At 44.7% G+C, this 21451-nt stretch overlaps 3 protein-coding genes across 4 annotated transcripts in view; 2 read left to right on the forward strand and 1 right to left on the reverse strand.

Annotated features, from left to right (window-relative positions):
* Positions 1-21451, forward strand: part of LOC119164602 (uncharacterized) — a 156814-nt gene that overhangs the window by 57678 nt on the left and 77685 nt on the right. The window lies entirely within an intron of this gene.
* On the forward strand, positions 15164-17393 carry LOC119164653 (uncharacterized). Its single transcript, XM_075893672.1, has 4 exons — positions 15164-15533; positions 15947-16009; positions 16183-16245; positions 16713-17393. Exons 1-4 carry the CDS (start codon positions 15452-15454, stop codon positions 17378-17380), a joined length of 876 nt encoding a protein of 291 aa, XP_075749787.1. The 5' UTR covers positions 15164-15451; the 3' UTR covers positions 17381-17393.
* Positions 17378-21451, reverse strand: part of LOC119182915 (putative nuclease HARBI1) — a 6147-nt gene continuing 2073 nt past the window's right edge. For both annotated transcript variants that reach the window (XM_037433518.2, XM_037433513.2), the window contains one exon: positions 17378-19752. In XM_037433518.2, the coding sequence (XP_037289415.1) occupies positions 19075-19752 (678 nt within the window). In that variant the 3' untranslated portion in view covers positions 17378-19074. The remainder of the gene's footprint in view (positions 19753-21451) is intronic.

The raw sequence follows: 21451 nt of genomic DNA on the forward strand, positions 1-21451 counted from the left end.
GCATACTGATTCAGACCTAGTCTTCTGCTTTCTTGCTCCAGTTCAGTAATCATGAGCTGAAGTTTTGTGCATACTAATTTTCAGACCTACTCTTCTGCTTTCTTTCTCATGTTCAGTAATCATGAGCTCTAATTGGTCCCCTTAATTACTCAACAAGGCAATGCCATCAGCGAACCGCCGGTTATCAAGATACTCTACATTAACTCTTATCCCTAACTTTCCCCAACTAGTGCCCGCTAAAGCTCCTGTAAACACTCGGTGAATAGCATTGGAGAAGTCGTGTCTCCCTGCCTTGCACTTTTCTTTATTGGGATTCTGTCACTTTTTAGGGGCGAAGCTCCTTAGGGCGTGGGCTGTGCGTCCCCTGTAGCCTGTATGTAGCCACCTTTAGTTTAGTTCTTGCAGTGTTCACTAGATGGCGGTACCATCCCCTGTATGTAGCCACCTCTAGTTTAGTTCTTGCAGTGTTCACTAGATGGCGGTACCGTCTCCTGTATGTAGCCACCTCTCGTTTAGTTCTTGTAGTGTTTACTAGATGGTGGTAGTTGTAGCTGATGATGAAAAGATGCAAGATGTTATAAACTAGAAAGCGGTACTTGTAGTTGATGAAAGACGCGAGATATTATAAAATAGGAATGATGTCACATATGGCGCGTGTCATTGGGGTAAGGCAATCGTTCAATTTAGTGCGGCGACGTACGCTAGGGGGAGCGTTGTAATAAAATTCGTTCGCTGTTGGCGCGCGCTCGGAGTCGCCGGATGGATAAGGCTGCACAGCGGAGAGAGCGCAAGGCGGCAGCAGCGCGCGCTCACAGACAGAATCCCGATGTGCGAGCGCGTGAGGCAAGGGACATCGCAAGCCATCCATCGTCTAAAAACAAATAAAAGTTGATTTGTGTATATACACACACAGCGTTTCTCACGTCTTTACATGATGATCGACTGGGCGAATTACACGGAAGATTCACAGTTTACCGATGAATCCCTCCGGAGCTTCGCCCATTCATCATCAGTCACCCCGTGAATATGCCGTAATTTTTTTATGAAGAGCTATGATGGCTGTTTTTTCTGATGTAGATAGCTTCCAGTATGTTTATGTGGGGCTCGTCGATTGTTTGATTCTGTAGTGCTACCATTACTGCTGATGCCTCGACGGAATCAAACGCCTTCTCGCAATCTATGAAGGCTATGTATAAGAGCTGGGTGCTCATTTATCTATAACCTGATTGATAGTACGAATATGGTCTATTGTAGAGTAGACAGTACGAAATCCTCTTCGGTCCTTTGGTTGACGAACCTGAATGTCGCCTTAATTTTATTAGCTATTATTTTTGGAAATATTTTGTGGAGAACGGACACTAAGCTGATCAGCCTGTAATTTTTTAAGTCTTTGACGTCTCCCTTCTTATGGATCAAGGTGATGCTGGCGTTCTTCCAAAGAACGCTAACAAAGAAAACGAGCAAGAACGCTAACAAAGAAAACGAGCATTGAAATGTACACTTCTTTCATTCGGTCACTGCCACGTATTTTCGCCCGACAACTCGCCAGCTGATTTGTGTAAATATTCATTTCTTGTTCGTACAATAGCTGAATCGACTAGTCTTGGTCCAGAAGTTTTCAGTGACATCGTTAGCCTGGCTTTTTCTTTTCTTTTCAATAAAATCTCGGCTTGTCTTTTTGGTGACTGATAGCTGTTATTGCTTCTATGGTGTTATGTCCTCCTGAAGAGTATTGTAGTCCGCAGTGACATATTTCACTGTGCGAAATTTTCTCTGTAACAGCTAGTATGCGCTTAGAGTATTTTAAATAAATTAAATAATTAATAACTAATTACCCTAAATGACTAATACTGCAGTCCTGTGCATTTCTAGAAGAGGTGAGTCAGCCTAGACTGACTTTCTTTTCACAGCGAGAGCTATTATGAGACCACAAGGGTCGATTTCGGCGCTGTAGTTGTCTGCCGCCGCCGGTGTCCGTAAGCACTACCACCCCAAGTAAGAAAAGAGAACGAACAGAATGAAAAACACTCGGGTTAGAACCTAGTATGTGTTCCGAACCCGAATGGGGTTCGAACCCGATAGAGAATTGGGCGTGCCTGCCCAGTACCCCATTACTGAGCTACGCCATTGTTTATTCTTTCTCTTTCTTTACAGCCTATTTACACTCTCAGTTACGCTGGTTCTTAAAACTCCACTGCATATTTACCCCAGATATGCAGGCTTAATGTCGGGCAGAGAAGTCGTTAATATTCATAATAAATAATTTTACTACATAAAAGTATAACAACCAGGCGTCGCACAACGTGAATTGCATAACGAGTGGGCCGTCGAATGCTCCAACCCATGACGAAAGCCTTAGGCATAATTCTTAATCGTCGTCGGCCACAGCGTCAACAAAGTCCACATAATGCCTAACATTGCGTAGCGGGTACCACGCTTTTCCGAAGAAGCACGAATAACGGCACAGTGGACGCTTCCCCACAACACAGAAGTTATGTTGATTTATGGCGTAGCGGGTACCATGCAAGCGTGCTTTTAATAGTTTACACGTGAGTGTTTAAAAAAGGGCTCTACAAAGGCCGCTCTCCCAGCTTTCACTGTGACAGTGATTTCGCGTTCCGCACAGGCCTTATAGTTTTTTTCTTTCGCCCTCAGCACCGCAACGAAGGCGTGTTGGGAACTAGCAGTGAGAATGTTTAGCGACACCTTCGTTTCAGCGCTCGAGTTTCCACGAAGTTCAGTAACACGTTACGGTTGCGCCGAATAGGAAGAGTGCGAAACGGGTTCGAGAGCAGGGAGCCGTGAACGAATGCATTGTCTAACTCTGCTCTGCTCTATCTGTTCAGTTTTTTTAAAGAAAGAAAGAAGGGGAAGAAGGAGAGAGCGAAAGAAAGAAAGAAAGAAAGAAAGAGGGAAAGAAAGAGGGAAAGAAAGAAAGAGAGAAAGAAAGTAAGAAAGAAAGAAAACGAAGGCGTACATTGTCTTCTTTAGCTCGTAAAATCACCCAACTTGAACGACGTTTCGGCGAGAGAGAGCACAGCTCCCGTGACGTAATGAGCCACGTGAACACCCCACGCGGGGGTGGATGGAGGTGCTGCCTCGCCACGCTGCGGTCCGCGGGAATAAATATAGTAGCGGCTGCCCCACTTTCATTTCTCAAGGTCACGCTGAATCACTGGAGCCGTAGCGCACAACAGTCCTAACTGGATTGCGCAGGCTAACGGTCGCACGTTGTGGATGCGCATCGGTCGTTCTCTGGTGTTGGTAGTGCTTCAAAAGGTGAGCTTAACTTAATTCAGTTTTAATGCCTGATGGAGCTTGTTCTTTTCCGTGAACCACTTTGATTACACAGTTAGGTACTATAATGGAATGCGAAACTCGCTGTGGAAAGCTTCCTGTGGAACCGCTAGTCCGGACCAACGTTTATCTATAAACCATGGTTCGTACTTCAATATGCAGATAAAATGCCAACGCACAGGCGTGACGCCAAGCTATTTTTTTTTACTAGATAGAAAATGATTTCACAGACGTCTGTATAGTCAGAAACTGGGGCACTTTTATCGGAAGGCAGATAATTTTGCTAGTTTGAACACGATTGATGGAATGCTATTCCACACAGGCGAGAGTAATTAGGGCTTAGAGGGACTAAGGACCCCCAGGCGGAAAGGAGTAAGGTAGCAAATTTTTTCGCTAACTGTTATTCGATAACACGCACCAAAATCGAAGTGCACAAGCATTCTGGTATTCCAAAACGAGGTCGTTGTTAATTAATCACGCAACTTCTTGTTGAATTTTATCCCGGCTGTGGCGGCTGCATTTTCGATGGAGGTGAAAATGCTGTAGGCCCTTGTGCTCAGACTTGGGTGCACGTTAAAGAATCTCAGGTGGTCAAAATTTCCGCCCTCCACTACGGCGTCTCTCATAACCGTATGGTGTTTTTGGGACGTTAAACTCGACATATCAATCAATGATTTCTCGCTGAATTCTGAGTAGTCTGAATCATTGTGGCGAGTCACCGCTATGACAAGAAAGCACCCGAACAGTTAACACATGACTGCCTCATAAGGGAAATCGAGAGTAAGCGCTTCACCTTGTGACCACCCGATGGCGCCGACTTATGCGCACATTGAAAGATAGCTTAGTTGATGATAATTAATCAAGCACTTATTTTAAATATTCAAAAGGCAGTACTTGCTGTCTATTATTTTTACTCGCTTTGTTTTGCATGCAAAGTTCCATAGCGTGTGTATTAAATGAAATGTGACGAAACTGCACTCAAATTATACTTCGTTACGACGCCAGTGATTGCCTATTTTGATATATTGTGAGACTGGGTGCGGTTAGTGAGGCTTTGGGCATTTTGAGCAGGCAACGAATTGTACAATTATATAAAAGGAAATGCTGATTTTAAAATGGAAGCGCATTATTTTCTGCGTTCCTTCAGCGATATATATATATATATATATATATATATATATATATATATATATATATATATATATATATATATATATATATATATATATATATATATATATATATATATATAGGGAAAGAAGTGTGTACCTAAGGGCTCGTTTTTCCGTGTTTTAACACAATATTAATGAGATATAACTAGGGGAAATTGTCAGTGCCAAATCGGTTGCGTCCGTCAGCGGAAAAGACCGATTCAACGATTGAATGATTGATTTAAAATGACAAGCTGAGACGCTGAAACGGAAGTAAGCCACCCACGTTTACTGCTTTCGATCAGCTGGCTTTTACGCGCCACTTATTTTAGGGTACCGCTTGGAGGAGCAATATTAAAAGGGGCTGCGATATGAATTTCAAGCTTGAGAAGTGGCATTCACTGCTAGCTCGGCATGCATAAGATTTTTGAGTGAAGTATGAATGGAGTACGTTACGTAAGTTATCAGAGGCTTGGGAGTTTTCGAATAGCGTACCGCAAGCGTGTACGGTGCAGGTGCTGCCACTGCGCATGTGTCGTAACGCGAACCGCCGTTCGCGTTTGCGGCCCGCTTGCCAGAAATCCGAAATAGCGTGTGGCCCGAAAAATCCGCAAAGCCCCTTTGCTTTGGTAGGGGACAGGTGCCAGCAATGCACCTGCTACGATACACTTCCACAAAAAGCATGTCTGTACAGTTGCTCTCGGTGCATTCTGCGGCATTTTTCAAACTTTCTGTGGCGATGATCCTACCTTCAACACAGGGAGTCCGCGTGTCTTAGAAAATTTCTACCCGCGATGTCCACTAACAAAACCGATTCCCCCGACCAATTCTTCGTCCATGGCTGGCAGGCCAGCAGCTGTCCGACGCTGTGTCAAAAGAATTTCGATCGGGCGAGCTCTATAGGAAAATGGCAATGGATGTTAAATTAACAAGCAACGTGACACCACACGTTACCGAGAAATGGTAACGTAAGTACGTTACCAGCTACAGTTCAGAGATTGTAACGAGTACGTAACTAAGCTACCAAAAAAAGTAACGCGTTACCGGTAACAGCATTTCTTGGAACGTGTCAGCACCAACACTGATTTTACCACAGAGCCATGTCAGGCCTTGAAGATGCCTTAGGAAAAGACACATGTGTAACTTCATTTAGGGTTCCTTCGCTACCTATCTAATGTAAAACAAAGCTGAAAACACTACGTATGTAAACCTATGACACAAATGTTGGGACGGGTTAACGTTAATTGTGGTTGCATTGTTGACTGCCCTTTTTTATTATAGCTGTCGCATTTCATTTGTATTACTGCGATTCAGTAAGCGTTGCTCGACTCCGAGGGAGTACGCTTAAAACGAGCGGTAACTTCACACCGTCAAGCACACTTCGTTTCGATAGTACTGAAGTTTGCGTTCCGACGTGATTGCTGACGTTATGTCAGACCATAACATAACCAGTGTGGTCACCAGTGTAGTGGATGCTCCAGTAGACCCCGATGTGCACTGCTACTGCGCTTAACGTCAGAATACACCATTACTCTCCGGCTGTTTCGCATGAAACCGAGTCTCGCGAGGCGTAGGTTGTTGCCTACTTTTGTCACCTAATAATCGTTTTTGTTAGACTCCAAATTGCTTACTAGTACTAGTCATGCCGATAGCATTTCTTCCTGTTCAGTGTTCTTACAAGCCAGTATGGCCCGAGAGGGCGTCTCTAGTTGTCTTCTCGAGGGTACTCGAACCAGCGTTGCTATTAAGATCGATGCTTTGCACATAACCGAAGCGAAATTGATTTGGAACATCGCGCATTGCAGCAATTTCAACTGGTCGGACTTTTTTTTTCTTCACCCCCTGTAGACACTTGATAGCGGTGGCGACGACTACGGTATAGTGACGGGTGCCATGCAAACCTCGATGCGCGCTTTCTTCAGAAGACGTACGCATCGAGATTCACTGTGCCAGACAACAGCTTTTCTTGGCAATGAATGAGAACCGAACATATTCACATGTACCTCTACGCCAAGTAGTCCGGTATGTCATGCATTCCGCACCGCTGTGGAAAGTGATGGCTGCATGTGCGCGATGAGCGTTTCCTATCGACGCAGGCGCAGCTTGGCGTTCCAAGTACAGGTTAAAGGCGCGGCTTTCTGACGCGTTCAAAAACGCGAAGTGACGACAAATAAATTGAAACAAATACGAATATCTTACTGGTGTGAGCGGCGGCTTGTGTCAAGGAGCTACACGCAAGGAATAACGGTGGTATTTCTTTTGAAAGTAAGAACAATTGTGGGGCTGCATTATTTAGAGGTAAGATAGGCGTGATTTGGCTCTGTGGCTTTCGCTGCATTGCCAAGCAAAGTTGTTCGCGAGTATAGCTAGCAGACGAAATGTACACTGGAGTCCGTGGTACCATCCCGATACGTTTAGAGAGCTGATGTCGCCAAGCATTCAATCTTGGTGTTGACGTATAGCTGTGTGCAGAAAATTGCCGCTGCCCGTGAGTGAAAATACGCGATTCATTGATGGATTTTCAGCGTGGTTGTAAAGCATATCACCGTAGAGCTATACCCCAGTGCCTAAGACACCATGTAGGGCAAAGAGTATGCTTAACGTGTGTTAAGAAAAATTTCGGCACTCCTTAGCTTCGCAAGAATTGAACGCGATGCTGATATCATGTCCATGCGTACTTCAAAGACTTAGCCCATTAAACCTTTCTGAACTTGCTATACAGCCACTACGTGGCCTTAATGGAATAGGCGCGGTAACTTGAATGCCTGTTGCAGTGCGTGAGCGGTTTTAAACGATGAAGTTGTAATCATAATCACATGTTCTGATGCCCGGTGGTAGTGTACACTTGTACAACGCATATTACTGCAATATTTCATGGTGTATTGTGAAGCATGTGTACTGGATACGTATGTTTGTAAAGCATGCAAGTTCACTACGTTTGTAACGCATGTTTCAGCATTTATAAGCAGACGCGTGGCTCTGTGGGAGAACATCCGCTTGCCATGCAAACGTTCGTTTCACTCGCGCCCAAATGACCCTGTGTTTAATCTCCATTCTGACCCGGGATTTTTAACTGTTTATTTTATTTTTTGAAATCGTTTTCTACATCTCGGTCACGTCACGCATAAGATCGCTCACAACCAACGACGCCGACACCAACGTCGGAATTTCGGCGATACGAGCTCTTTAACGCTATGGCGTCAATAGTGTACAGAGAGAGAGAAACGTCTTTATTCACAAAAGCATGGAGCAGGAGGGCGTGGGAGGAATCCCTAGTCCAGGGTCCCTAGGACAACTACAGCGACGAGTCGGGCCCGCTGTATCAGAGCTCGGAGGACCTCGGAAGGTCCATCGCGGAGAACATCATCCCACCGCTCCTCGTTATGTAAAGGGTGAAGCAAAGCAGGTAATGGAGGAAAGATATTCGCGGTGCACTCGATTGAGACATGAAAGGTCGTGGGCGAGTTTCCACAGCCGGGCCAATGGTCTGCATAGCACTGCGAGTAGAATTTATGAAGTGATACTAGATTGGAAAATGTTTTAATCTGTAGCTGGCGTAAGATGCTGCCTCCTCTCGCGAGAAAGATGGCGGTACAATCGCGCTTGGCACAACACGTTGCGAATGTCGTAATTAGAACATCGTGGGGTCTCGCTGTGGAGAGATTCCATGCTCTTGAAGAAAACAGACACAGTAGACATTTCCGGAAGAAACCAAAGCAACACACATTTATTTAACTGATTTCATCGACGATATCGTCAACTGAATTATACCATCAATCGTGATCTACACGCTAAGATATCCTTACACAATATTAAACAACACTCAACAACATGACAAACAAGGCGGCGTCGTTAACGCCCGAATCACCATAAGGGCCCCCGGCAGATGGCCCGTGGGGCCATGCACCGGGGTCCTCCTGCGAGAGACAACCGATCGCGCCAAACGCCACCAGAGATAGATACTCTCTCAATTCTCTCGTGCCGCCACCAAGGCTTGCCGCGAGGGGTCACCGCCAGCTCTACAAATCTAACCATGATGATGATAGTAGTGAACAACGCTGGCGAACACAACGCCACCTACCACTCAATAGTAGTGAATCCAAAGTGCGGCTTCTATGCGAGACACGCGCGCCACGGGGCGCAAACAACTTTATGGTGGGCGTCAGCACAGTCACAACATTGCTAGTGCAGGTAATCTCGATCGGCAAAACGAGTCGATAATAAAGCGATAGAGTGGAGAAAACTTTCGAATGAGAGAAAGAGAAAGAAACATGAGAAAGGGTAAAAGAAAAAGAAAGAAATGGAATAGATATAGAGCGATCTGATAGCTTTTGGTGTTCTTGTGTCATTTGTCAAATCTTGTACACAATATAATTATTGGGTGGATCACAATGGTATTTCGTGATAAGCATAGCATAGCCTACTTAAAACTGTAGTCTTTAGTTAAGAGACAAAGGCAAGTCATTAATATGGAAGTACTATACAAAATGCTCTCTAATCTCTACTGCGCATATTTTTACATGAACTCTTTTTAACAACACTGGCAAGTTATAAAAGCAGTGCTGCAAGTTCTGCGGCGATAATTCCAGAAAAATTATCATCATTTTCTGAAAGCCTGACGCCGCAGGCAGTGACACTCAAGTTCCTAAGTACATGACATCATGGTATAAAAAAAATAGGAAAATTAACGGCCAATGAAAGCCTTCAAGGATTTAACACTAAAACATAATCACAAGCCATCATTAACAGATTCATTTTATTGCTTTACTATTGATAATATCTTAAGTTATTGCTCTTGATGTGCATGATCAACCATTACTTTATATTCTAAGAATAGTTACAAATATAGTGTTCCGTAAAATAGGCATCATAGTACTACAGCATACCTTAAGCACCTGCATACCACCAAAAGACATGTGAGAGCCTACGCAAGGCTTCCGTACACCACTCGAGGTTTCCTTCTCTCTCTGAATCGCCGAAACGTCACTTTAAAGACGCAAGCGAGCACTCCCTGCCCAACAGCCCAAGAAAAACTGGAATGAAACAAATAATAGCTAAAAACACTTCAGAACAAAAGACTGTAAGGTCTTGTATAAGTTCCAGTCGAAATGACTGCACCGCGCACAGCCGCAGCCGACCTCGTCGCCACAGCCGATGGAACGCCTTTCTTCACTTTCCAGAAAGGTGTCACACGGCGGTGGGTTGCTCGGAAGGCTCCGGCCACGTGAAGTTCGTGAACAGCGCGTGTTGCTGCAGGCATTGGAACGCCTGCCGGAAACGTGGGGACGCCGGAAGCGCGACGTTGCACAGGGCAGCCTGTTGGAGAGAAGGAACATACGCATCGCATTATGTCTCTATAACACCAATGAGTTTGCCCGTGACGGTGCGCGGCGGTTCCGGTAAATTCGCAGGCGGGAACGCCGGAAGGGGATCGCTTTCCACGAGGGCATGATAGACTATCATCTCTCCCGGAGGGCTTTTCCACTTCCTCATACTAAGCCTACTCGACCGCAATCGTCAGCCTTCAGGATGCTCCAAACGGGGTCTTTCCATTCGCGGGGCGGGTTCAGTCATTTCTCGCCCACCATCAGACTGCGTTGTCCGGACTGCGGAGAGGCTCATTACCTCACATGCTGTGGCAATGTCCTGCGTTACGTGACGCCGAGTTTAACAGAGAGGACGACCGGAATTAAGCCCTAAACAGTGGAGGCCTCTCGGTTCAACCTCGGGCTGTCCAGAGGGCCTGCGAGAGGGCGGAGGGCCATGGTCTACCGCTTCCTACGCTGGAGTGGCCCACGACTGCTGCGGATACCCCCTGATAGGGGCGTCACAATGCAATTTCTTAAGACCATAATAACGTTCTTTGTCTTTCTGTCTGTCTGACGCGCCGCAACGTACACGTTTAACGCGCAGCTCAACGTTTCATCATGCGTCATCGGGTTCTCCATTCCTACATATTCGCACAAAACATAAGCATAAACAAATATTGTATAATTATTTAGAGCTCTGTATGAAAAATACCGTATAATTCAGAATCGGCGATTATATTGCATACAATGTACCATGGAGATCAGTATCGATATCGTCTCTACAAACCTGGCATGATATTGTCATCAGAACGACCGCTATATGATATGGTAAGACCTTCTTTCGAATGATTAATGCTAGTTAACATTTTAAGAACGGCCTTTCCATGTATAATAAATTCTCCACCCCCTCCCCAACCCCCGGTCTTATCGTCTACACCGTTCCAGCCCTTTCGAGAGATGGTTAGATTAGGTTGGGTTACGTTAGGTAGGTATAGGGTTTGCTAGACTAAGTTAGGCTGCGGCTATGCAGCAGCTATAGATTGGGTTAGCTGAGGTGAGTTCAGACTCCTATGCCTGTATTAGCATAATATATTACGCTTAAGAGGTTTGTATGTCAATATTTTGGTCCCGTTCGTAAAGTCGGTTGGCCTGTGTGACATACCACTTAGGGCAGAAACGTTTTGGGAATTCGGCTCCCGATATATTATATGTAGCACACCCCGACAGCACTCACTTTCGTGTTACGCTCACGCGCCCACGCACCGCAGTGCATGAAACAGGCCAAGTAGAAAAAGAGCTGTTCCGGTTTGAAGCTCCAGAACGAGTTCTGCTTGCTCTCTGGTGTCGCAGCGGAGAGGCTCGGGTCAGGTGCGAGCGGCTGCCACTCGGGTGACTGTGGCATGCGACTCGCTGTATGCGCTGCGATGCTCACTTCGTACAGCATTCGAAACTCGTGCTTGCTGGCGCCGGGCAACTCGCCGCTGGCACGGAGCACTTTTTCGAACCGGTGCACGTCCTGGCCCAGGGCTCTCGGTCCCGGCTTTAGATTCTCGAACCCGTACGCCTACGCATGTGGCAGGTGAGATCGCCATCTCCCTGACTACACACTTTTGACCATATCAAAATCAGTTACTGCAATAGCAATTATATACACAGTCTGAGCTGGTTTTTTGCCATCACTGCCGCCATATATAGGTTTTTATATATATGAACACCCAATAAAAAAAGCCGCCCACACTGAGACCCAGCTCGTCGCGCTGTGCCGACGCGCGCTTGTTTCTTACGAGTACTTTGACCCGCGGATGGGGGAGGGGGGGGGGTCAGATGTTTGGATGCGCGCGCTCATTTTTTTGGTGGGGAAAGTCGTGTTCCTTCGGCTTTGACTGAAAGGATTGCGTTAGTTGCTGGGCTTACAGAGGTACCTTCGGCCCCTGCACAGGCCTCTATTGCGAAAAGAACGCGCTTTTCATACACAGCGAGGTATAAGAACTGGTTAGTTTGCACTCTATTTTACGTGTGATTACGTTTCATGCGTCGGTTTTGTTTAAACAGTGCATTACGTGTCGAGCGGTAAACGTTGTTAGTTCGCTCTCTTCCTGTGAGTGTTATCGTGCGTGATTTCTGCGTGAGCAGCGCGCTGCACGTTTCGATCTGCTAGGTGTTCTCAGCATTACATTATGAGTCGTTGCTATCGCATTCATGCTTCGCCCTTGCGGTCAAACTGAGACTTGTTTTTCATTCGCAGAAGGATTATGACGTAGTACTGTTTTATTTCTGAAAACGCATTTCGAATCGAAGTATGAATTTATTTAATTTGGTCTCGTTAATTTCAATTAGGGAAGTTCAATTTCATGTTCCTACTTCATTAAAATTGATCTGATTTAAACTGAATACTCGTGGGCTTTTCAGAGTCACGGCTATACAGGCTTCAAGAGTAACTCGTTGAGTTACGCAGCGTGACTCACTCGGAAACGGCTGTCGTAGTATATGGCGAAACGAAGCAGCGAGAGGACCTGCGTCGCAACAGTGATGCCGCCTAGAGCTGAGAGCACGGACGGTGGATGCCATGGCTCATAGAGAGGCCACGACGTTAGGAAGTGTGGGAGTATCACCTCCCTTCCCACCAGCGTTTGATACAGTCTGGTAGAGACGACTCCCGGCATGTGGTAGATACTGTGCGGCGGCCGCCGCAGCGACTGCTTAAAGAAGTCCACGGTAGCCTTGGCGTATGTGTGGTACAGCTTGATGAAAATCCCCTGGGTGTCGTTCGGGAGGTAAGCGAATGCGTTGTCGATCATTTTCCACGTGTTCGTCATGTTGAAGGCATTGGTGCCCAGCCGAGACACGAGGGAGGCGACCAGTCTCTCCGTGTCGCCATCGTATGAACCCATCCAGTCGCTCAGGGCGCGCTCCGACAACCACGCTGCTCTCCACGTGGGCTCGAGGTCCTCCTGGCCGTCTCGGTGTAGCTGCCAATTGACGAGCGGCATCAGCGCTTCCATGGCCTCGATGCATTTGGAGAAACGGTAGTCGTCCGCAGTGCTCAGGCGGTTCATATCCGCCAGCATGCTGTTGGTCAGGTACGTGGACACCATCGGGGACAGCGCCCACACGACGTATGCTCCGAGGAACAGCTTGAAGCGCTCCTGGTACCCAGTCTTGCGCAAGTGCGTCGCGTCCAGCCTCGAGAAGAATTCGGGCTGCATGTTCACGATCTCGTCGACGGGCCAGAGCTGCGAGTCGTCGGGCAGGTAACCGTTGACGGCCCTTCGGAGGTCCGGGTCGCTCATATTGTGGTATTGCGGCACGGAGCCCCTGCCCCAGAAGCGGAGCACGAGCTCGACAATCTCCGCGTGCGTCTGCAGCACTTGCTGTATCATCAGCGAGTACGACTGACCCGTGCGGCCGACGATCTCGGCGCAGCGCCTGAGGTAGTGGCCCTCTTTTCCGTCGGCTGCGAGCGCTTCCATATCTCGGATCCACTGGCTGAAGCGCGGTTCCAGCGTCATGTAAATGGTGTTCTCCGATGGACGCGAAGGATGCCGACCGACGTAGAAGGCCCAGAACATAGGCATGCCTAACTGCAGGGATGCTCGCACAAGGGTGTCCAGTAGCTGGAATCGGGTCGTGGAAGATTTGCTCGGCCAGGGAAGACCAAGTTCGTTGAGGAACGTGGTAAACGTCGTCGTGTTTTCTTTCTCTGTCTGCAAGCAGTATGTGTATATGCCAATCAGCCAGGATGTGTGGCCGTCATTTTTTCATATATATATTTATATATATATATATTAGTGAGATCGATTTGATGGTTCCTGCCCACGGCAAGTTATCTTTTCACCCACTTTTTTTTCTTCGCATTTACGCTACTATTCGGTCTAATAACTTCCCCTATCCTCTCATAAAAAAAGGTTGGTATATTCACTAAGCAAGTACTAGCCCGTTACTTGTCACAGAATCCACTAACCAGCTAATAAATGCAGCTTGTAATAGTAACCCTAGTGAAAGACACTACATCGTCGGGGTCGTAACAAGCACTAGCCCAAACACTATTAGGCTGATTAAAAGTACGATGTCGTTGGGTAGTTAAAATTACTACCTAGTTAATGAGTGAATAGTGCTGACTCGATTGGTTTGTTCCTTACTAACTTGTTAAACCCCCCAAGTTGACGTTTACGTCTATTTTGTTAAATGTTCGTGCGCGTGGCCATATCAATATGATTATATAACAAAAGCATAGGATAAAAAACGAATTGAAATGGCCCTCGTAAATTAATATTGGCTTTTTATTACGTCATGTAACTATACAGGGGTATGTGCGCATCACAGCTACATACTTGAAGAGAATTGACGACATGATCATATGATCGAATCAGATTCGATCATATGATCATGTCTAAGAGTTAACTGCATATCTCCTATCAATACAAGAATAATTCTGTTTTCTTTTTTTCTATTTTTTTTCTTTTTTTTTCTCTCTTTTTTTTTTACCTTGCTGCAGTTTATACTGTATATGTATATAGAAAATCTTTCTGTTTCATATGTATATAGAACAATGTATATATGTAGAAAATCCTGTATATGTTTGGCCAAAATATGTATACTATATGTAACCTTGTGTATTTTGCTTAGATAACTGCCACTGATGTTTGAGTTGTGTGTGTCTAAAAAGGGGTGTGACACCCAGTCAGGCATTCGTGCCTTTTTGTCACTCCTCCTAGACAGGGAAAATGTACATATTACTTGTCTTTGTCTGAAATAAATACGAAAATACGAAATAGATTCACATATTTGTGATTATATGTGAATCTCATAGGCTTATATGGACTCATATGACCATATGCTATGCTCATATGAGTTCACATGAGCATATGATATTCATATTCACATGAATATATGCTCATCTGAGTATGAGAAGTTTTGAGACCTCATTAGAGTGGATCACAAGAACACATGCACAAGTAAATCTTCAAGACTTGGACATAGCAGAATTCTACTGCAGCAGCAGCTCCAAGACTATATATACCCCTGCTTCGGGACCGCACACCACGTATGGGTTAGCAGTCACAGAGTTTATAAGATAATTGTTGTTTTCTATGCCTCATCATGTCCAATTCCATTTACCTATGTGTCTGCCATTACGTAGCACAAAACTTTTATTCCAAAGTAGTCAATAAATTTAGAGCTTGCCTAAATATTGCTTACAAATTATTGCTTACGGCAAAACATACTGCGGAATCTACGAAAGATCTGGCAACGTAGGTCTTAGTAGTTGCTTAGTTAAAAGCACTAAGAAAGGTTCTCTGGTTAGTAACTGCTAAAATTACTAGCTGTACTAGCTGGTGGCTAGTAGAAGTATGCCGCGAAGGTAGTAAAGTACTCCGAAAACTAGTAAACACACGTGTTTACTAATGGTGTTTTTCACTGGGAGATTCAGAGCGACCGCCGAAATCCCGGAGCGAGCACTCGGATCGCACGAAGCCACCTCTGCCAGTGAAACACGAGAATGCTCCGTGAGAGGTGCCCCGGAAGTTGATTATGCATACGTCACGCAAACCGGTTCCGGAAACAGTTTATTTTTCCGCTCTCTTCGTTTCCTTGGCAACTTTGGCCGCCACTGCAGGGCGCGCATTTCGACCACGCAGTTAAAGCTTTGTAGAACACTTTAACGCAGTCGCGAACAGCAGTTGTGTAGCAAGTATGGACGAGCACGCGGAATTGACACCGGCTGTGCGTCGGCTGTTGCTGGGCGTTTTCAGAAACAGCGGCAACGATCTGAACGGTAAGTGCGACGTACTTGACGCTGATAATAAACTCTGCACGGAATGCTAACTTTGATAGCTCCGCATGAAGACTGGTCAGATAATTGTAAAGCATGCGGGTACACGTGGTAACGGCCGCAATCGGCGCTCGCAAAAATACGGCATGTTGTGAGCAGGCTTTTTTTTTAATCAGAGCAGTTGCTTACCCAACACCTTACAGTCCTACTATTTAGAATATCACAAGCGCCGGAATTTTCGCAGCGCTCACCAAGCTGCTGTATTACCTTTAATAAAAATGCATGGCGATCTCTGTATTCGCGCATGAATACATGCATGAAAAATTTACTAGAGAAGTAACGTTTTCTTGGTGATTCTTGACCTCTACTCTTTTGGTGTTAACCCGCAAATGTCTTTTCTTTTTCTCTATTTGAAGGTGCTACACAGTGTGACGCCACCGACGCTTTGTCACATACACAGGGCGCATTTTTAGGAAATGGTAAATTGGTCTACATGTGTCTCTGTAGAACTAGTTTTGTATACAGTCGTCTATATATGTAGAGGACAATGCCTTGACGAGCAACGTGTAAGGACTACTTGAAGAAAATTGTGTACCTGCTTAAAATTAACACATATTAACATACTACAATGCTTTTCAATTATCAAACACAGATTCTGCAGCGTCTACTGGTGCGTCACCAAGTCGGGCTTGTCAGCCAGGGACTCCTGCACGTGGTAAGCATGCATACACAAACATGCTAGTGGCATTAGGATGAAGATAGGTCCAGCAGATTGCAAACCCTCTCAAAAAAACCACGAATTACGCAAAACCATTTAATGGCTTCTTGCTCACGCTTCTCAATATTGGGTGCTTAAATAATAAAATTGAATTCAACGAATAGTCAGCTGCACGAAGAGGCCCCATATTTATTATGCAGTGTTTTCAAATTTACTCTCTAAGAAAATTATGCTGTGAATAAGTTATGTATAGTAATATTATGAATTTGCATGATTGTCTGTTCTGATATGCAAAGCGATCCCCACAGCACCCAATATTTGCTGTGCCAAAACAGTGTGACAGTACTAATGCTTTACAGTAAGTGTTCTATGGCTCAGAGAGCATATAGCTTCGTGCCCTGTATCAAAAAAGTCTATTAATGCCAGTTTATATGTATTTTATGTGTGTATAATGCATATTTCAGCTGCAGGGTGTGAGTGGACGAGTGGCGAGACGAAGCTGCTGCTGGACCTCTACGCCTCATATTTCCCTCAAGTTGGCCCTCTGAAAAAATTTCGCAACAAAAAGGCCATGTTTGAAAAAATTGCAACAGACATTAATAATAAACTGGGTGTAATGAGAACTGGTGAGCAGTGCTGCTCTCGGTACAAAACCGTACTGAAAAGAAAAAATGTGGCAGCTGGGAAAAATAATACGTCTGGCTGTTCCCCACAAGAAGTCCCCTACGAGGCCGAGCTTGAAAAAATCAAGTGGCTGGACGACAGCTTGGAACCAGAAGTGGTACGCGACGCAAGTGGAGTGGTATCAAAAAAGACATGTCCACAGTCATCCACCGAGTCTGTTCCACTTGCTGGTTCAAGCTCGTCAACGTCACACTCTCCATCCAGCTCCGTTGGGCAGGACGACACTCCTGATTCAAAAAGAAAACGCCCGAATTCAGCACGCGAGCTCCACCTGCAAACCTTCTTTGAAAAAATGAAGGAGTTAGATGAACGGCGAGCAGAGCGAAAGGCTGAAAGAGACAGCAAGAGGGAAGAGCGACGACTTGCTAAAACACAGCGACGAGAAGAAATGCACAAAGAAAAGATGAATCTTCTCCGTGAAATTTTCAACTTGAAGAAAAATGAATAAAATGTGAAAAGCATGTTTATTGTAAGCATTGTACACATGTGCACGTTGGCAGGCGCATTGATAACAGATTGACAATGTTTGTTGTTGAGGTGAAATAAGGGTTCCAGGGCCCTTTTACAAGACAAAGTTGCAATGATCATTATAATTTCACGCCGTTTTGATGGTAAGAAAAGCTGAACAAAGACTAAGAAATGCAGAACGTTTGTCCATGCAAATTTTCATCAGGCAAATGAAATGTTAATGCACAAGCAATAACCAAATTGCATGACAAAGAAGCCATTTCTCACAGCAGCAGTCACCATGCCTAAAGGACCCCTGACAAATTTTTGTTTTGACTTGAATGCTTTAATTAAGAGCATTGTGTCCGGTAGTCCCCAAACTTTGATCATAAATATTGCAATGTACTGTGTAATTAATGCAAGAATGGCTCCTTGTGACTAATTTTGGCATCACTGTAAAACTACTACTGGAATCACAAAAAATTACACAGCGAACAATCTCAGGAGTCATAAGACTATGTAGACTCGGGCTTTTGTGACGTTCAGAGCGCACTTTTTGAATTTGGGCACCATGCGTGGGAAACAATGAGTCGGGATGGGTGTTCATTACGAATATTCCTCGAAGCGACAGGTTTAACTGACAAGCATAGTGCCCCAACTGCAAGACAAACAACACAAACATTTCAAGCTCGTAATTTTGGTGACATTGTTCCATTAACACAAATGCTCCTCAGTGTAGCCTGCACTAGCTTGGACTTATGCCAATGTCACTACATGTTTCTCAGAATGTTTGTGGTGGCTGACGAGAGCTGGAGCCCAGCTATGTTTGGCCGGTTGACTTTGTCACTTTCTCGTGTCTCACCAGCACGAAGAGTGCAGTTACTATCAATATCACCAGCTATCTTCAGCTGCAGTAGCCATACCGACCAACACGCTGCGGCGTTAGCACTAGTCAGCAATAAGCATGCTGATGGCTTCGCATAGGAAACAATTACACTGATCCAGTCAGATTCCTGCAAACATCTTGGGTTGACTCACGCTATGTGGAAGCTGCTACGTGTCACAAAGCTAAGAAACAAAAAAATCAGGCTGCGCCCTAGCAAGATGAGTCACTACAACACAGTGCGGCATGCATTTTAGCTGGTTAGTACAGTGTTTCCTGTAGAAAACAGTGCTAAAGGATGGGACAAAGCAGGGACACAACCATGGCAGAGACACAACCATGGCACTGACTAACAGCCAAATGTGTCTTATTCTTCCAGTCTAGGTATATACACTCCACCACTAATCTGAAGGGTGAGAAAAAGCAAAAAAAAGACACACACAAATGTTGGCTGACTCAGGAGGAAAGAAATGCTCAATAAGACAGGAGAGGTAACTCCTTCAGAGAGAGGGAAATATAAGGGAAACTGATGCATGTTTCGCCGCCGTTGTAAATGATACGCTTCAGAAATGAGGGGCATGCATTTATCATGATTCTATTTTTTTTGTTTCCTTGAGATTGTGGTAAAGTATATATACGCGGATTAGAAGAATAAAACGAATTTGCTTGTTAGTCAGCGCCGTAGTTTGTGTCCTTGCTTCGTCCCGTCTTTTAGTGTTATTTTCTGCTAGAAATCTCTACAACACGAAACAAAATTTACAACACCTTAACGTTTCTTGTTTTGTGTACACGTAGGCAGTCCTAACTTTAAATCAAATGCGCATCGCTTGCATTAAGCGCTCACGCTTCTCCTCGCCTTGGCGACGCAGTGCATCTTCAGTTGATGCAAGCGGGCCATTGTTGGGGGGAACATCATCCGGTTGTGCCTCCCATTCCCACGGTGCATGTTCATCATCGATGTACGGCGGCACATCCACATCACCACAATTAATGCACATATTGTGCAAAACACAACAAGCTATAATGAACTTGTTCATTTTGTCTACAAACAGAAAGTCCAGGTGCAGCAGCTGGCGGAACCTGGCCTTGAGGTCTCCAAAGGCATTCTCAATCTTCACTCTCGTTGCCGAAAAGTGATAATTGAAGGCGCGCTGCCTCGCGTCAAGGTGACCATAATTCCTGAATGGGGTTATGAGGTAATCTCGAAGCGGGTAGGCAGCGTCCCCGAGAACGTGGTACTTCCCGGAACAGCACACATGCGGCAACTTTGAAGAAAGCCTCGATGTCCTGAAGATTCTCGAATCGTGAATCTTGCTGGGGTGTCCAGTAGTCACATCGAGAAACTTCTTTTTGTGATCACACAGAGCTTGCAGTGTCAGTGACGGATAACTGTGCCTGTTCACATAGGTTGAACGCACTTTTTTTGCAGGGCAGCGGATGCTTATGTAGGATCCGTCAATGCAACCGATCGTGTTGGGCACTCCTGACACCTGTGACAGTGAGAGAAAAAGAACACACCTGTAGTGAACTTCTTGAAGTAAATAATCTTAACACTTGATGCAGTAGTTTTGTTGGTCTTAGCGGAGTTAACTTTAGGTGACACAAGTCTTTTACATGCCAGAACTATGGAATCATTGTACGGAACACCACAGCAAAAGGCATTAGAAATTTTAAGTGCCAGGGGTCCCTTTCAGGGTGTCTACCAATTTCATATTTCTAAATTCCTTGAATTTCCCAGGTTTTCCATCATGATTCAAAGCAAATTCCATGACTGCCACGTTTGCATGGAAAACACTGTACACTGCAAACAAACCCGAGTAGAAAAAAAAAAACCGGGCGCTCTATAAAGGTAAACATAATTACCAGACGCACTCAAAATGTTCTCAGGGCATGCGACAATTGTGAAAAAACATGTAAATCTGGCCAAAATAAAACCCCTGAGCTAGGCAGTGAGCAAGTCAGCTGTTTGATGTTCCGAAGAACCAGGAAGAAAACACACAAGTTAAGAGTAACCGCAGATGAAGTTTGAAGGTGTCTGCGATCGTTTGACATCGCAGTCAAAGCTGCTGAGAAACTTAGAAGTGGTGCCATTTGGTGGCATTCGTGTAAAATGAAAACACAGGAGCCTGGCCGGTTCTGCCACTGGAGTAAAATCTATTTTACTATAATGGCTGTAGCCCACGCCGGTTAGGATGTGGATTGGATTTAATTAGATCGACCTGAACTACTGTATTTACTGACTCACCTATTTATATGTAGATTAGATTAGAACTGATTCGACCTAGATTGATGTATTTACTATTGATTTGCGCCGCCGCCTAATTTGCACACCTCTAAAGTATACTTTTCAACAAAAAAAGTAAATAACTACTACTCGCATATTCTATGTATCTTGCCTTGACAACGAGTAACGACAACGTTGCAAGAACATAGCCATACTGCAAAATGTTTTTTTTTTTTTTACGACAAGCACATGCATTTATCTGGGCTGTCATACTTGAAGTGAAATGAAAGCTGGGGTCAACGTTTAAAGTGCTGACATTTGAATATGTGGTGGTGAGAATGAATTTGTCAAGGTGGAACAGTTTCCTTGATTCTATAGATGAATCATGAATGTCCGCATGTTACCTTGATTTACGTACTCTGCTGTAGACGTGACACTGAAAAATAATTGCAGATTTATTTACACAATCTCACAAAACTGAAATGAAAAATTTAGCTGAAGTTACCCAAGTTCTACCCTTGAAACACGAGCTACCAGCATAAGTGTGTAGCTGAAGACGTTTGGTGTTGCACCACCAATAATAATAATAATAATAATAATAATAATAATAATAATAATAATAATAATAATAATAATAATAATAATAATAATAATAATAATAATATTATTATTATTATTATTATTATTATTATTATTATTATTATTATTATTATTATTAAAAGACATGAGTAGCCCAGCAAGCTTCAGCTGATAGCAGTTCTAGCCTAGAAAAACCAGACGGCCTTCAAGCCGGGCCGAAATCGTGGCATAGACAAAACATGCATAAATCTACAGACGTGAGTCAGATATGCCGTGTGATATGTAGAAGCAACAGGCACCAAAAGAGTGGATATACCAACATGGAAGTTAAAGAATGCTTTAGCCAATGTGAAGGACAAGTTGCCGAGCAGAAATTTCCTTAGTCT

Source organism: Rhipicephalus microplus, chromosome 1 (genome assembly GCF_043290135.1).
Source record: "Rhipicephalus microplus isolate Deutch F79 chromosome 1, USDA_Rmic, whole genome shotgun sequence".
Taxonomy (NCBI): domain Eukaryota; kingdom Metazoa; phylum Arthropoda; class Arachnida; order Ixodida; family Ixodidae; genus Rhipicephalus; species Rhipicephalus microplus.

Bases quoted from the DNA above. Each gene is read 5' to 3' on its own strand.
- LOC119164653 (XM_075893672.1), top strand. From the start codon at position 15,452: ATGGACGAGCACGCGGAATTGACACCGGCTGTGCGTCGGCTGTTGCTG. The intron at 15,534-15,946 runs GTAAGTGCGACG...CTCTATTTGAAG, and splicing joins CAGCGGCAACGATCTGAACG to GTGCTACACAGTGTGACGCC. The intron at 16,246-16,712 runs GTAAGCATGCAT...TGCATATTTCAG, and splicing joins GCCAGGGACTCCTGCACGTG to CTGCAGGGTGTGAGTGGACG.